General features: G+C 41.3%; 1 protein-coding gene across 6 annotated transcripts in view; it reads right to left on the reverse strand.

Moving 5' to 3' along the window:
- The window catches only part of Slc17a1 (solute carrier family 17 member 1), a 42,079-nt gene that overhangs the window by 10,536 nt on the left and 14,720 nt on the right, over positions 1–16,823 (reverse strand). For all 6 annotated transcript variants that reach the window (XM_076939255.1, XM_076939252.1, XM_076939253.1 and 3 more), the window contains 5 exons: positions 15,115–15,233; positions 14,852–15,013; positions 13,490–13,622; positions 13,251–13,398; positions 6,421–6,511 (listed from right to left, as the gene is read on the reverse strand). In XM_076939255.1, coding sequence (XP_076795370.1) covers positions 6,421–6,511; positions 13,251–13,398; positions 13,490–13,622; positions 14,852–15,013; positions 15,115–15,233 — 653 coding nt within the window. The remainder of the gene's footprint in view (positions 1–6,420; positions 6,512–13,250; positions 13,399–13,489; positions 13,623–14,851; positions 15,014–15,114; positions 15,234–16,823) is intronic.

The following is a 16,823-nucleotide window of genomic DNA, read 5'->3' on the forward strand; positions in this document are numbered from 1 at the left end:
TTCTGGTCACCTTTTTTTTTTAGATGCAGCCCTTGAAAAATCTCCAGCTAAAATGTTTGGTTTACTGGGTCTCCATCCTTCACACGTGGGAGAGCACTCCCAAATTCAGAAGTCCTTTTTACAATAGAAGTCCTTTTTACAATTCCTTGAGTTTCTGCTTCTTGCAAACATTGCCTGCTATTGCCTCTGCATCTTCAGCTTGCTCAAGTTTCACTGAAAACCTCCTTCCAGTTTCCAGCCTTAACAACTGTTTACCTTAAGAAAATTGACCCAAACCATTCACTCTTCCATTGATAGAAGCAGAGTCCTTATAGGTTCCTTTTGTTTATGTTACATCTGATATTTCTATTTTTAATTTGTTATATTGTTGACCACAGGGGTAAATAACATTCCTTGACAACTGTCATGCTTCTGACATCCTTTGTCTCTCCTTTCACTTCTTTAAATGCCTGCATCACTTCCAGTATCTTTGAGGCTCTAATTCTGTGTTTGTTGTTTGTTTCACATTTCAAGTGTTTTGTGATTTATTTTCAATGTTGTATCATATGGACTGAAATCCCATGGAGCATGAATTTGCTCCAATCAGAAAGCTCAGGTCTTGTAAAACAATGCTCGGCATGTGACATTTAGAAGAACAGGCTTTGGTGGGGCCGGAAAGATGGGTTAGGAGTTCAGAGCACTAGATGCTTTTCTAAAGGACTGAGGTTCGCTATTTCTAGCATCCACACACTGTCTCATAATGGATTATAACTCCAGTTCCAGAAGATATTACATTGTTGTTCAGACTCTGTGGCTGCCAGCCGTGCACATCATCGTACACAGGCACATATAAAGAAAAATCACCCATACACAAATAAAAAAAAAAATAATTTGGGGGAGGAACAGGATTTGAGTGTGGACCTCAGACTCTTGTTGGCTTATTGTTTCATGTGCTCAGGGGGCATTTTATTCAATGTTTCTCTTCCCTCACGCTTAAGCAAAGGCAGGATTTTTTCCTGGGCAGAGAACACTTTGCAAAGTTCTGAAATTTCATTTCCTCACACCTTTGAGAAGTTAACAGAAAAGTTAGCTCAGCCGACAGAAATTAGGAATTGAACAGACTCAGTGGAAGAGCAGGGTGTGGCTGGCTCTGTGCTCAGCAAGAATCTGACCCCAGTTGCCTTGAATTTCCCTTCTCTAGTGAGGCCATCGCTCCTACAGGAGTTTCTATAGATCTGTCGGTGTCTTCTGCTTTTATGACATCATCCTAAGTATGAAAAGCAGGATTTTGGTGGCTCGTCTATGAGCAATGTGGCCACATGTATGACCGCCTCACCCTGGCCCATGTGCTGTGTGTGAGAACAACTGAAGGAATTCCCAACACAGCTACTCCACTTGGGCACTTTCCTCACAAGCAAACCAGTTTATGAGCTAGTTCAGTTGATAGGGGACAGGGGTTGGAATAGATGAGAAGCCTTTTGTATTCTACACTGTAAAGGATTCTTTTGTCCTCCATGTTGCAGAAAGGAATCTGCACATGCATACTATCAATAACTTAGACTGCGTATGTACAGTGCTAGCAGCTGGCTGTTCTGAGTGAACACTGTAGCCCAGGTATGTGGGAAGCAGCTCCGTTCTTGCCATTACGAGGTGGCGCTTGGCATAGGCATTGCTTGAGAGAAAAGACAACCCCATATATGGAGTTGTATGCGCTGAGAGGTGTGGTTACCTGATCACCCCACCTCACATCATTGAGAATGGCCAATCACCAGTGACTTCGTGGCAGCTGCTGATAGGATGAAGGCAATGCTTATAAGGGGCTGTGGGAGCTGGGGAGGGAATAGAAGAGAAAAGAGGAAGAGAAGAGAGAGAAGAAGCTCACTGTACAGGGATAGCTGAATAAACCGCTTGAAGAAGAACACGGTTGCTGTTGCCTTATTCTGTGGGTAGCGACAAGTGGTGCCGAAACCTGGGAACCACCAAAACCTCTCGGGACATGTTCAGAACTTCTTGAGGTTTCAGGACAGTAGACTGGGTAAGTTCCCAGGTAAGTGGGACAAGTTAGGTTCTCGGGTAGGAGACAAGATAGGTTCCCGAGTTGAAAGTGAAAGTTGAAAGTGACAGTTGAAAGTGACAGTTGAAAGTGAAAGTAGGTTCCCCATTAGTGGGACAAGTCAGGTTCTTGGAAGAGACTATAAAGTTCCCAGGTAAGTGGGTCAAGGATAAGTTCTCGGTTTAGAGACTATAAAGTTCCTGGTTCTGGGACAAGTTAAGCAGAAAAATCGAAAGGAGTGGAGCTTAAGAAGGCTACTTTGGAAAAGTTCTTACAGGCTGTGGATGAGGTTTCGGTTTCTGGAAAGGATCTTAAGATGGCCAAGGAATATCCAAGAATGATAATGTTAATTGATTTAACTTTTAAAATGGGTGTGATTTTGAGTTGTATAGTTATATTTTTCCTCTGGACAAAAGGTCAATGTATAGGTTTTTCTGGTTACTGGCTTAAGGAAAGGCTAATTTGGGAAAAAAGGTTTTTCTATGAGTTTTTTGATGAGGTCATTAAGGTAGTAGTTATATCTTCCAGAATTATATGGATCAGATATGACAGAGGTAGGCCTCCAGAAGACTAGATTCCAGAGAATCAAACAAAATAATTATCTTGATACTAAAAGTTGTTTTGAGATTTGTATATTACAGAATACACAGCTTTGGTGAATGAATCTTATCACCTGCATATTCACTGATGCCCTGTACTTCCAGCTGGATGCAACACAGGCACCAGAGGCTTATCAATTTACCATTTCCCTCATCCCTCTTCTAATATCTCAACGCCCATGTTCAGCTTGAAGAAGTTAATGAAGAGACGGTGCCCCAATTCCCTGAACTTGGGGACTGAGGTGGTTAATATTAGACTATCTTTCTAGGGAAAAGTAATGGTTTTATTGGAACAGGAAAGAAGAGGTAAAATTGATTACACAGCTATAATCTATTGGTAGAAATCTGTATAATTGTTACTAAGTTGATGCAAATTCAAGGATTTCATTGGTATAATTTCTTCTATTGAAAATTTGTGGGTACAAGGCTTATGCAGGCCTGCTTAACACCTGGCCAATATTTAGATTGGAAAGCCTATTTCATAGAATATTCAGCTGAATATGTGGCTCAAAATCAGGGAGCCGGACAGCAACAATGGGATCAGGACATGCTTTTAGGACAAGGTAGATGGACCATCTTGAATATCAGAGAGAAAAAGGGTTTTGAAAAGCAGTTGTTCTCTCTCTGGGTTGTATCAGCAAAAAAAGAATGAAAAGGCTGTTTCAGAGCTCTCCTAAGAACAAGAGAAAATTCAGGAGACATCTTGAGTTTCTCTCTTCCACAGGAGAAATCCTTAGTTCTGCTTTCTTTGTTTATTGTCTTGTCCTTGGTACACCAATGTCCATGTGTGTCTATGTTTTATGGTGTTCTATGTTTCAGGTTCAAAAGAAAAGATCGTTAAAACTTCTTGATCCAGCCTTTGATCTAGTTTACCTTGGTTTGAAAGGCAGTCTTAATATGCACAGCAGAGATTGATAAGTTACTCTACACCTGTAGCTAAGAGTTGACTTGAGCTGGAAAAACCTTTCCAGAAACTGATTGTCAGCATAAGCTGCTTTTAAAAGGCCCAGCAGCTTTTTGGCTTCTATGATAAAGAAGAGTTGTCTTTCTTAGAAAAATCTCAGTGACAAGGTGCTTTTCTCTTGAAATTACAGCTAGAAAGACAAGAAAATTTTGTTTGGTCTAAATATGAAAATTTGTAGGGAAATAGGAGGACCTTTATCTAATGCAGGGCTAGCCGCTGCTGTGATGCAAATGACTCAAGGTACAGGTGCAGCAAATAATAATGCGTGCTTTAAGTGCGGGCAACCAGGACACCTGAAGCGTCAATGCCCATAGCTGCAGGGTAATCAGGATCAAAGAAACCGAACTCCAGGCTTATACCCAAAGTGCAAAAAGGGAAATCATTTGGAGGCACCATCAGCTATGACCCTGTTTAGGACACGCAGGGATTTTGGTATCACTGCCGCCATCGTGACACCTATTGCAGTGTCAGCTACTGCTGCTACTGCAGCAGGCCAATGTGGCTATGGCCCTGGATACACAGAGGCAGATTAATTCTCAATTGAGAGCTGGCATTATGCTGGTGAATCAAAGAGTGGATCTAGTCCAGGAGCAAGTAGACGTGCTCATGGAATTAGCTCAGTTGGGCTGTCAGTGGAAGTATACAGGTCTTTGTGTGACATCTGTAAGATATGAAAATGCAAGTCAAGCAGCTCATTTGTCTAGAAATTTGTCTCAGTATTTTACAGGAAATTGGACAGAAGATTTTGATGGCTTGATGCAGAAGCTGCGGCTAGCCATAGTGCACGTGAATTCCACCCGTGTTGACCTATCTCTTGCTGAGGGCCTGGCCTCCTGGATCCGATCTGCAATGAACCACCTAAAAGAATGGGTGGGAATTGCAGCCCTTAGCTTTTGCCTTGTTCTTGTCAGTTGCCTAGCACTATGGTCCATTCTGAAGATGCATATGCAACAGCACAATGCTAATGCCATGATTGTTCAAGCATTTACTGCTATTGAAGGAGGCCAGTACCCGCAAATCTGGCTAAGCTATTTGAAGAGCTCTGAGATGTAACATGCAGCAGGATGTAGGGTGTAGCACTGCAGAGGGCGCTGTACGCCCTTGGACATATGTCTGACTGCATACAGGTTTTGCCCTAGTTCCTGTCCCCTGGAAAACAGCATCGGGTTGGGTCACCCATGGTAACCATACTGTAGACGGCAGGTGGTGAAAATGGGGTTGACAATCTCCCTTCAAATACAGGGGGTCAGACCTCTATGTCCTTCTGCTTGCATAAAACAAAAAAGGGGGCGCTGTGGGAAGCGGCTCCACTCTCGCCATTACAAGGTGGCGCTTGGCATAGGCATTGCCTATGAGTTGTATGCGCTGAGAGGTGAGGTTACCCGATCACCCCACCTCGCATCATTGAGAAAGGCCAATCACCTGTGACTTCGTGGCAGCTGCTGATAGGATGAAGGCAATGCTTATAAGGGGCTGCGGGAGCTGGGGAGGAGAGAGAAGAGAAGGAGAAAAGAGAAGCTCACTGTACAGGGATAGCTGAATAAACTGCTTGAAAAAGAACACGGTTGCCATTGCCTTATTCCGCGGGTCGGACGTGGGTAGTGACACAGGTAAAGAAGGAGCACATGGTGGATATAGGCAGACACTATTTAGATACTGTTTAAAGAAGTGCCTGGGCTCGGGCTCCGAGAGAATAAGGGGAAAGTGCAAGGCCCAGACATCACAAGTCTCAGAAATGTTGCTGATCACCTGACCAGCAGCGCAAGACTGACCTCCAGACTGATTGACTGCCTCCTTGTAAAAGCAGCTGGCTGCAGGTTTGCTGAGGCTACTGACCCATTGCCTTCTCAGATGACTGAACCCCACACTGTGAGGAAAGTGCTACTTAAAGATGCAGTTCCTGCCTCTGCTCACAGCTTCTGTGGTGGCAGGGAGCATGACCTCTGGTATTGCAGATGCAGAATGAGGTGCAGTCCTTTCTCATTACACAATTAAGCCAGCATGCCCATCCTGGATCTGCAGGTTTTGGATAATTGTTCATTTAGCCTCGGCAGCCAGTGGCCCTATGATCAGTCACCTCTCTGGAATCAATTTTTCTGAATCTCTAAAATGTTCTCTTGGTTTTGTTTTTTCAAGACAAGGCATGTATTTTAAGATTTATTAGTGTGTGTGTGTGTGTGTGTCATGCATGTGTCATGACGTGGATGTGGAGGTCAGAGGAAATGTTTGTAGAATTGGTTCTCTCCACCTTTATGTGGATTTGGGGGTTTGAACAAGGTTGTCAGGCTTGTGCAATAAGCAGTGTCCTCACTGAGCCATCTCACCAGCCAGAAGCATGCATTTTTAGTAACTTTAAGTTGGCAGAATATTTCAATTGTGTCCATCATGAAGATTTTAAGTAATTCTGTAACAATTGCAGATACATGCCTGCCTTAGTAGACATGACAGTGTCCCTCAACCTTTTGCTCTGTGCTGTCCTAATTTTAGTCTCATTTCTGATAAAACTTGTTACTTCCACTACCTTCACTCAGCCAAAATCCTGTTTCAGGAGCTACATGTTCCCTATTGAAACCAAAGAGACTCACTTCCTTTTAGATAATTAAAGAGTTCCCAACACTAACAACATGGACAGAGAGAAAGAACAGATTGTAGAATCAGAACACCATCTGATTTCATCGAAGTTGTCTTCAAATGACATGAAAACTCATCTACTGTTGGCATCTCCTCCCTTTTGTGGTGTGTTTTGTGTGGGGGGGGGGGGAGAGAGAGAGAGATTCTCTTCACAAAATAATGAAAAAATAAGTGTGTATCTGCATGATACTTACCTGATTAAGGATCAATCCAGCAATAGTTGAAGAAATTAGGCCCCCAAACATTCCAATTAAAGCTGTGACTGCCTTAAGAAATCCATAATATCTGTACAGAAGGGAAAGAGAACACAGATAGAAGATGGTTCAAATTCTTTAGGCAAAGTCACCCAATCCAGTGAGACCAGGGGAGGGATGGAGGAATCCTATTGCTTACGTTCATTAACATGGTAACACCATTCTAATTGTTCTACAGCATCAGAAAGGTTGACCTTAGCAGTAAAGAATCTATGATATCATAGAAATGGGAGAGCGCTTAGAGTAAAACCCGACAGTGTTTGAGACTTCTAAGTACAGCCGAAAACATTCAGAAGGCAGGATGGGCTTCTCGTAGGAACTGGATGGAGACTGATTGACTGCAGGACTGTGTTCACTTGGTCTCATCATATAGACCCTGAACCACAGACCCCAAGGATAACTGCCAGTCCCTGGGTGGGAAAATGAGAAGGCCCATTGAATGTTTATGAGTAGCTATGACTGGCCAATCCTGGATGTTTATAGCAACCTTAGAGGGAAATGAAGAAGTAAACAAGGAAGTCACAGTTTGTCATAGACCAAGGAGAGAGCAAGTTCACCAGCCATGGAGGGGTGAGTTGGTGCTTAGTCAAGAAGAGTTTGGTTCAGGCTTGGGAGCTTTGGCCCTTTAGCCCAGCGTTAAAGGTTCTGTGTTAGAAGGTCTTTCCTCTCATGAGCAGGAGAGTCTTCAGGCTCTTATATCCTTTGGTCTATACTGTATCTGCTTTGTCTTTACCTGTTCAGTGTGGGAAGAGGATAGAGCTTTTCTTTTAGCATATAGGCCTCTGCTCAGGAACACTGTGAGGCCGCAGATTGGAATTTTGAGCTGAGTCATGGGAGAGGTGGAGAGTACATTCTATTAGGATAGTGTCCTAGTCACTGTCCTATTGTGAAGAATACTTAAGCTCCTGAGCAACAGCAGAGATTGGTGGTGGCAGGAACCATTAGCTGGCCTCAAGTTTCTGCAGTTTACCTGTTTGCCGTAGCAACAAAACCCTTGGATGGAGTTGGAGCCAGCTATGACCTTTCTGAGCTCTTGTTACTTCTATCTTTATGAGCTTATAATAATACTAGTTTACAGGCACACAGGCACATGCACGCACACACACAGTCATTTCCTATCATCATAAAGGTTATATTTTTTCTTTTAATCTTAATATAAATGGAAACACTTGTATGGGTCCCTAAAAGTATTTAAGGTCCTCTCGAGGATTGTCTTTTGGGAAACTGATGTGAACCTGTTGTTCTATATTCCCAGCATCCTGTACAGCTGAAGAATTAAACATGGGTTGGCTTTAGAGACAAATAGAGATGGTGAGAACTTCTTAAAGCTGTTGCTTGATTTGGACTTTCTTCTTTTCCTTTCAGTGGCAGACATGCACCAGAGAATACATTCTGGGTGAGCACAGTCATGCTGAGTAAACTGCAGCTTGCTTTATGATTCTGAATGTTTGTCAAATTTGGTCAAGTCTTACAGACCATTGATAATTACGTAAACTCAGTTCTTGTTAAGTCCTTACTATGTCAGTTAGGATAGACATGTTCATTTGTTCTTCTAATCATCAATATCATTTCCAACTTTTTGTCTTCCTCTTATTGTGGATAATTTGTGGATAATTTATCCCCAAAGTCCCTTACTTGTAACTGTGTCTAATTATTTAAGTGTGGTTCAGTAGAACCTCTTAATTTTTTGAACTCCCCCAGTTCATGATGAATATAAATAAATATGTATGGGCTGGCAAGATGGCTCAGTGGTAAGTGCAGTTGCTGTGCAAGTCTGGCAGCCTGAGTTCAACCCCTAAGGTGGGAGGAGGAAAGTGGCTTTACAAAGTTGTCCTCTGACCACCACGTACACACAAACACACATACACACACTCACATCAATAATAAATAAATAAATGCAATTTATGGGTTTGAGCAAAAGTAGAAGTCTGATACACGTATTTTTACAATTCTGAAGTACATTTTAAAATTTCTACTGGTGCTTCTTGGACTAAACTTTATTTTTACTTTTTATTCTACTTTTTATTTTATCTGGTATTATGATAGCATTGCCAGGCTTCTTATTATTTCATTGACTTTTGAATCAGTTCATTTAATCTGTGTCTTCTTGGGAGCAAAGCCATATTTCCTTGTAGATTTAATTTAACCAGTGCAAGAAATAAGGAAGTAGGGCACATGACATGAGGGTTCATTGTCCCAGCAATTTCCTTTTAAATTCCTTATGTAACCACAAGATGGAGCACCTCCCTGCCATAGGCTGGCAGGTATGAGCTTTCTCCTGCATCTCACAGTCCCCTACCAACAGTGGGGGTTTGATACCAGAAAGCATGAGAAGCTTTAAATTGATTGAATTTAAGACAGATTTTTGTACAATGCTCAGCTGGTTTAAAGTATTTTGTAAGAAATGCAAAAGAAAGAGAGAGAGAGAAAGTAAGAACATTGCAGTGAGTTTTGTTTGTTTGTTTATTTTTTGTTTTGTTTTAGTTTGTAATGATTTAATACTTGAGTGTAAAATGATTAAATAAAATTTGAACAAAATTAAGATGTCTGAACTATGGTGCAGTCCACTGTGGGAGGGAAGGAGCATTCAAAGGCATGTAATCCCCTTACTGATTAAAACAGCTAAAATAATTGAAATTGCTATTGCAGCTGCCTTAGGAGATTGCATCACTGCCTCACAGCACCACAGATCACCCTAAGAACCTGCTGGTAACAACTGCTCCCATCACCCCCCAAAGGCTTGGCAGCTACTGCATTTGCAGGCCTTCCCTGTCTCACTCAGACTTGTTCTCTCAATGTTTTCACGAAACCACATCTGCATGACTTTTTTCCTCTCAGAATTTTCTTTTCTGTAACAAGGAATTTAAGTCCATTGGAATGATGCAGCTTAGGGCAAATTAGATGTCACCCAAGTGGTCACCTGCTCAGATACCTTACATGCTGCTGGGTGCTGACAGACAGCATCACTGAGGCCAGGGCTGACTGTAGCTAGTCAGCTCTGCAGAAAAACATACCTAGGTATAGACCTCACTGTCTTCATCCTTTGTTTTCCCATCCACAGCATGTGGATAAGATTATTATATTCATGTTGGGGCATGATAGGCACAAAAGATATAACTAACATGATAATTAATTACGATTTTACACATATACTTATTTGTGAATATAGCCTTAATTTTTAAGTGGCCGTATTTTGATTGATAGTGACATTCTACACTTGATTTTAGTCAATAGGCTGAGAAGCAATTGATGTTTCACACTCTTTATCAAATAATTTTTGTGCCCTTATATAGGTCTATACAATTAGAAGACTTGGTGGCATTTTTAAAGATAATTCTTGAAACTAAATAAATGGATACATTTTTTTTTTTTTTTTTGCACTTTATGTGAACCTGGTGGATGATTTTCTTTTCAAATTTGTGATAAGTGGGGTTTTGTTTTACTTCACTAGAGGCTACTGCTTTGGATAATCCTGCTAATATTTTGTCTCTGTTCTCCATGGAGTATTAGCCCCACAGGTCAATGTGTTATATGTAAGCTGCTGTGAATTATAGAGCTGTTTCTGTTAGTCACAGAATTCTCTCAAAGGACACTAATAATAAATGCCAGTTTTCACATTAAGCAAGTATGAACAAAATCTTAGATAGGATCCTGCTGTGGTTTGTATGCATGTGTGAGAGGCTTAATTGCTATGGGCTTGGTTGCCAGGTACTTGGTTGTGAAGGGCTTGGTTGCTAGGTTGGTACTACCAGAGGTGGTGGAAGTGTATGACCTAAGGAACAGTTTTTAGGTCATTGGGGGAATATTCCATCACAGGAGATGCAGCCCTTCTATGTCCCAGATGGAAGATTAGCAGTTTGGTTCCACATACACTCCTGCCACAAAGTGCTGTCCTCCCACAGAGCCAAAGGAATGGAGCTCACCCATAAAGGACTAAAGTCCCCTGAACTGTGACTAAAAATTAACCCTTTCTCACTATAAATAAGTTTACTTTAAGCACTTGGCATATTAGCAGAGAGCTGACTAACACAAATTCCACACCAGCAGCCACAACTAAAAAGTTAAGTAGTTGAACATAAATCTTTTTGGTAGTAAAATAAGTAAGTATGGGTTGTTATAAGATTAGCATCGGAATATGCATTTAACAGCAGAAACGATGATGTAGACAATCCCAATGGCATTCGCTAAATACGTGCCAAACGCATGGCTCCTCAGTGCTCTCAACAACTCATGAGGTAAGGGTGCTCTTTTGCTCCTGTTTATAGATGAGGATACCAACACAAAGGTTTGCTTGGGGTAGCTATATAGACCAATAATCCAATAATCTGACTCTGAAATAGGTACCCATTGTCTCTGGGCTATTTTTTTTTTTTTATAAATCTGTAACAGGTGCACAGTCTATGTGTATAATTATTGTTATTTATATTTGATTTACACAGATATTTCCTTTGAACTCTTACTCTTCTGCCTGTGAATTTCATAATGTTTGAAATTTTGAAGTGCTCCTAAGATCAGGATTTAAGAACAAAAGAGATATTTTTTTTTACTTTTCTGTTTTGGGCATTTTGAAATAGAGCCTTATATAGGCCGGGCCGGCCTGAAACTTGCTCAATAGTTGAGATTGACTTTGGATTCTGCTCCTCCCACCCTCACCTCCAGAACTGGAATTAGAACATGTACCATCCTACCAGAGAGAACACTATTTTAAAATCATTACTTATTAACATATTATGAAAATTGCAATAATCCCTTTTAAAAGAACTAGAAATGAAGTAGTTAGGAATAAATTTAACCAAGAAGCTGAATGAGCTGCATTCTAAATCTATGGGACACTAATGGATGGAACACATGCAGAGGAGAAACACATTCCATGTTCACGGGTCAGAAGAATTAAAATTAGTAAAATGCCTGTTTCTCAAAGTGATCTAAACTCTATTCATGCCCTGTGAAAATGCAAACGACACTTTTCACAGAGTTAAAAAGTAATTGTTAAAATAGATATGGCTTCACAAATGTGGGCAAAGCTAGCCCAAGGACAAAGAACAAAGCAGGAGGCTTGTACTACCTATCTCCAAAATATCTCCAAAATATGCCTCAAAGGCATGGCAGACCTGGTCTGACATCAAAGCAGATAAATTGACCAAGGATGCAAACTAGAGCCAAGAAAGAAAAGTAGGTATTTATGGCAGAATTAGTTTTTAATAAAATTGTCAAGAACAGAAAATAGAATAGGAAAAATAAATAGTATTGGAACCTATTAGAACCAATCTAATATTGTATATCTACTTACAGAAGAAAACAGAATTGTGCCCTTCTTTTTGATAATATGCAGTGCATTGACTCAAAAGTAATTGAAGACTCAAAACTATAAAACTATGAGAAAGAAGCACTGTGGGAACTGGAGGTGGTGGTGTGTGCCTTTAATGGGAGGCCATGGGAGGCAAAGGCAGGCCAATCTCTGAGTTCCATGATAGCCAGAGCTACACAGAGAAACCATGTCTCTAAAAATGAAAAATAAATTTTTTTAAAAATAAAGCAACAAGGACAGAGAAAGAAAGAAAGAAAAAGAAAGAGGAAGGAAGGAAGGAAGGAAGGATGGAAGGAAGGAAGGAAGAAAAAGCAATCAAGCAAGCAAGCACTGAAGGAAAACCCCAAGACTTTGGTCTGAACAATGTTTTTTTTTTTCTTTCTTTCTTTCTTTCTTTCTTTCTTTCTTTCTTTCTTTCTTTCTTTTGATACAACTTAAAAGATCTCAAGCAAAAAAAGCAAGGAAGAAGAATGGAATTACTTCAAACTACAAACATTTTACAAAGTTGAGGAAACAGCAGAATGAGGAAATGACCAATACAATGGAAGAAAATGTAAACCATACACTTGAAAGGGGACCATGACATGAAATACGTCAGAAACAACTCAGTATCAACCTAATTAAGCTTGATCAAAGAACATAAACAGATACTTCTCAAAAAAGGGTCTAAGAATGGCCAACACACGCACACAGAGACATGTTTAACATCAGTAACCATCAAAGAAATGCAGGTTCAAAACATAGGAAGATTCTATGTTGTTCCTACTCTTAGATGGCTCTTATAGAAAAGATGAGAGAAGTGCTGGTGACAGGTAGAAAGTTGAGTTAGTGTGGCTATTAGAGATAACATGTCCACCAGTTCTAAATGGATAAAGACTATGTGGCCTGCATGCACATAGAATGCTGTTTTCTTCAAACAAAGGGAACCCTGTCATTTTTTAACAATATGAATAAGCCTGGAGGATATAATGTTGGCTAAAATAAGCAGGTCACAGACAAGTGACATGCAATGTCATGTACATGTGGAGTATAAAAGAGGTGAATTCATCAAGTAGAAAATAGAATGGGTGTTATCAGAGTCTGGGGGTGAAGGAAGATTCTGGCCGAAAGATACAAATTTTCAGTTACAAGGAATAAGTTCAACAGATTCGTCATACGACACAGTGACTATAGTTAACAGCAATGCATTGCATGCTTGAAAACTGCTACTATGGTAGACTTTAAGCATTCTTACCTCAAAAAAAAAAAAACGGAACCATAGGATGGATATATATATATATATATATATATATATATATATATATGTATGTATATGTATGTGTATATATATATATATATACACACACATATATATATCAAATATATATATATTTGATATATATATCAAAACATGCTTTAAACAATAAATGCATGCAGTTTTATTTATTGACACAAAAATAAATAAATTTTAAGAGAGCCCTACCTGGGAGCAATATCCAAGGCATTGATAAGTTGTCCGCAGTAGGAAAAGCTAAGTGTTGAGTTGGCAAGTGTCAGGAAAATGACAGTGCTGTAGAAGTTGTAGCTCAGGTAGAGCAGGCACATGACGAAGATCACAGGACAGAAAATCCCTGCAGAGAGATCCAGAACATACAGCTAGGTGCTTCTGCACAGGAGGCTGAAGGAGTCCCCAAGTGTTTGTCTGTCCTGGCTGTTCCTTACCTAGTGTGGTGAAGAGTTTCCGGACGGTAACTATGCTGAAAATCTTCCTGGACAGGAAGAAGTCTGACATCTGACCTGCTACGTTACCACAGATGTAGGCAAGCAGATAGGGGAGGCTGGACAGCATCCCATTCTGAGGAGGAAACATCATTCTGAGTGCATATGATGGAGCAGCAGTCCTGGACAGTCAGTGTTTCCCCTGGAATTCAGTAACTAATGTGTACTGTGGACTTGAGGATGTGACTCTGTGATAGAGTCTTTTTGATCATGCACAATGTGCTGGGGTCAGTCCCTAGTCTCGTGTAATTAATAAATGAATCAAGCATGTACGTTGATACGGGAAACCATCCAGGTATATACATCAGGACTGTGTCTGGGACCACAAATTCCAATACAAAGAGAAACATAGTTTTGAGGTTAAAGAATTGTCATCATCTTCTATAGATTTTTGTTTTGTTTTGTTTTGTTTAGTATCTGGAAAACTGCAAGAGAAGACTGCTGAGAACAGAAAGTGTCAGTCCTGAGGAAAATGATAGAGATGATATAGGTAATTGATAACAGACAATTGCAAGATTGCTCTAACTAGCCATGATAAACTCTAGGAAAGTCTCCATGGTTTCACTAAGATGAAGTCGAATCAGGGAGAGTGGGTGTGAGCACAGCACTATGCTGGCCACTAGCCTGAGGAAGTCTGGGAGCCCAGACTCCATTTTAGTCTTTTTTGGATACTTCAATATCAAATGATGGAAAGTTCCTAGCATAACTGATTCTCAATGTTAGATGAATAATGGGAGTGCTTTCAGAGTAAGACCCAAAGCCCAGGAGCTGTGGCTTTAGTCAGAGACAATGAGTTGACAAGAGCAGGGCATGGTGGCAGGCACTGGCTCAGTAACTGCTATTATCCCTCTGAAGGGTATAGTACTGTTCATCTTTCCTCCTCCTCTTCTTCTTCCTCCTCCGTTTCCTCCTCCTCCTCCTCTTCTTTGCGATAAAAATCTCATACTATGGCCCACGTTAGCTTCCAAGTTAGAGCAATCTGCCTACTTCCAGGTCCTAGGTGCTGAGATGGCAGGCAGGCATTCACCAGAATACTAACTTATGTCTTAAGTAACATGCCAAGACATACATTGAGGGGAGCTGGGGGACTGTGTGAATGTGGATACATGTGTGCTGATGATAGAGTTCCACGGTTTATACCAACACCCTTTGTGTGGGCAGAGCATACATGTAGGAAACTGCATCTCCAGGTAAAGAGCACCAGCCAGTGTAGGAAGTAGGCAATGACTGAATGCTGATCAGAAGACACAGAGATAAAGAGGAATAGTTCACAAAGTTAAAACTGAGACCAAATAGTACACTTACCTCTCTAACATTAACATGAAGTACGGTGCTGATGAATGTGGGTGTGTATGTAACCAGGAGACTGTTTGACCATATGAAAGCAAAGCTATTGATGATAATGGCCCAGAGTGGAAGAGACTTAAGCATAGCTTTCATTGGCAAGGATTGTCTGCCTGAGCTGGCCTGAAAAACAAATCAAGAATCATTCTGGGTGATGATCAGCTGGAATGTGTTTTGTTTGGAGCAGAATCTAGAAGCTGCCCAAAAGGAGCTCAGTGTTCTACCTGTTGCATGAGAGAGGATATGATGTAGTCCTTCTCGCCGCTGCTCATATATGGGTGGTCCTTGGGGTCATCAAAGAATAGAATGAACCAGGAAAGACTCAGAACACACCCAACAATACCTATTAAAGAGACACATGTTAAAAGGAAGTTCTATCTAGAGTTCTGGATTGAGCACATTTCAGAACATAAGTCTGAGGTTCCAGGTGGTCTCTTTCTTCTCTAAAACCCTGTGAGGCTCACACTCTGACAGTCTTTTTTTGTAAGTACAGGTGGTCCTTGCTGTGGAATGAATTTTTTACTGAAATGTTGAAGTGCTGGTGAGCCCAATGGTCTGTTCCAATCCAACTAGTCCCCTTACTCACCTAGAGTTCCTAATGTTGGACCTTTATGGTTCTAGATTTGCAATGGCTCTCTACTTCAGGAGCATTCCAAACTGAGCATTCCCAGAGCTAGACAGCCCCGGTTCCTAATCACCATTACTATTGAGGATGGCTGTGGTGATGAGGGGCAGTGGGCTTATAGGGGTGCATGCATTGCCCTATTATGACTCTGCCTTTAGCACGGTATGGGGATTAGGCATTTTCTGTGGCCCTCGAACTCAATCTGTCCCCCTTCCCATAGATGGCTTGAAGAAACATCAACAGCCCTCCTACCCCCTGTGCTTTCCTATAGTTTGGTGTCCTGGCCGGAGCTGCCCCATGCTTGGGAGCCAAAATGTCCCAGACTGCTCTGCTGCTCCGGTCCGAAGGTCAGGGTCTAGCAAGAGGGAGAGAGTGGGGGGAAGAAGGAAAAGAGACACGAAGAATAGAGACAAGACAGGGTGTGTAGTCAAGTCTCGTTTACTGTCTCCCATTGACTCCCTTGCAAGAAAATTCTGGGTATTTATAAGCACAAGCAGGGGAACACAGCTGAAGACTCTTTACCACATGCACCATGCAGCTGGGGTCACTAAACAGCAAAACAAGATATGTGGGCTAAACGAGATGTTTGTCAGAGTGTGCACAGCTGTTGTAGGCTGTTGAAAAACAAGTCTCTTATCAGGGTATAGGCTTGAGATGGCTGCAAAGTTGATAGCGGCTTTCTGCTAAAAGCCGGCTCCCAACAATTTGGTAAAGAGGAAGCCTGGGAAGCAATGAGGAGAGAGTTAGTGAAAGCAGGGTATCTTTTTAAATTGGAAACATCTCCCCACCTAGAGTTACCTCCTTATGTGTGTTTGTTGTGAATAAACAGGCAGCCTGCAGGCATTCAGTCTATGGGACTTTTCGATGGGTTCTGATAATTCTGGCTCATTTGTTCTCTGAGGATTAGGAATAGTGGTAGCTCTTGTAACCTAAGTTTACATTGTGACATTGTTGCTATAATTCCTCAGTCTGCTTTCAAAGTAATTGCTTGGTAACTGTAGTGGTTCCAAAGAGAATGACTGCCACAGGCTCACACGTTTGAATGCTTATTCTTCAGTTGGTGGAATTTTGGGGGAAGGATAAGGAGGTGTGGCCCTGTAGGAGGGAGTATGGCCTTATTGCAAGAGGTTATCACTGGGGTCAGCTCTGTAGTTTCAAAAGTCCATGCCATTCCAGTTCTCTCCCTCCCTCCCTCTCCCTCCCTCCCTCCCTCCCTCCCTCCCTCCTTCCTTCCCTTTTGTTCTCTATCTCTCTCTGCCTCATGTTTGTAGTCTCAAAATATAAGCTCTCAGATACTGTTTAGTGCCA

Source organism: Arvicanthis niloticus, chromosome 8 (genome assembly GCF_011762505.2).
Source record: "Arvicanthis niloticus isolate mArvNil1 chromosome 8, mArvNil1.pat.X, whole genome shotgun sequence".
Taxonomy (NCBI): Eukaryota; Metazoa; Chordata; class Mammalia; order Rodentia; family Muridae; genus Arvicanthis; species Arvicanthis niloticus.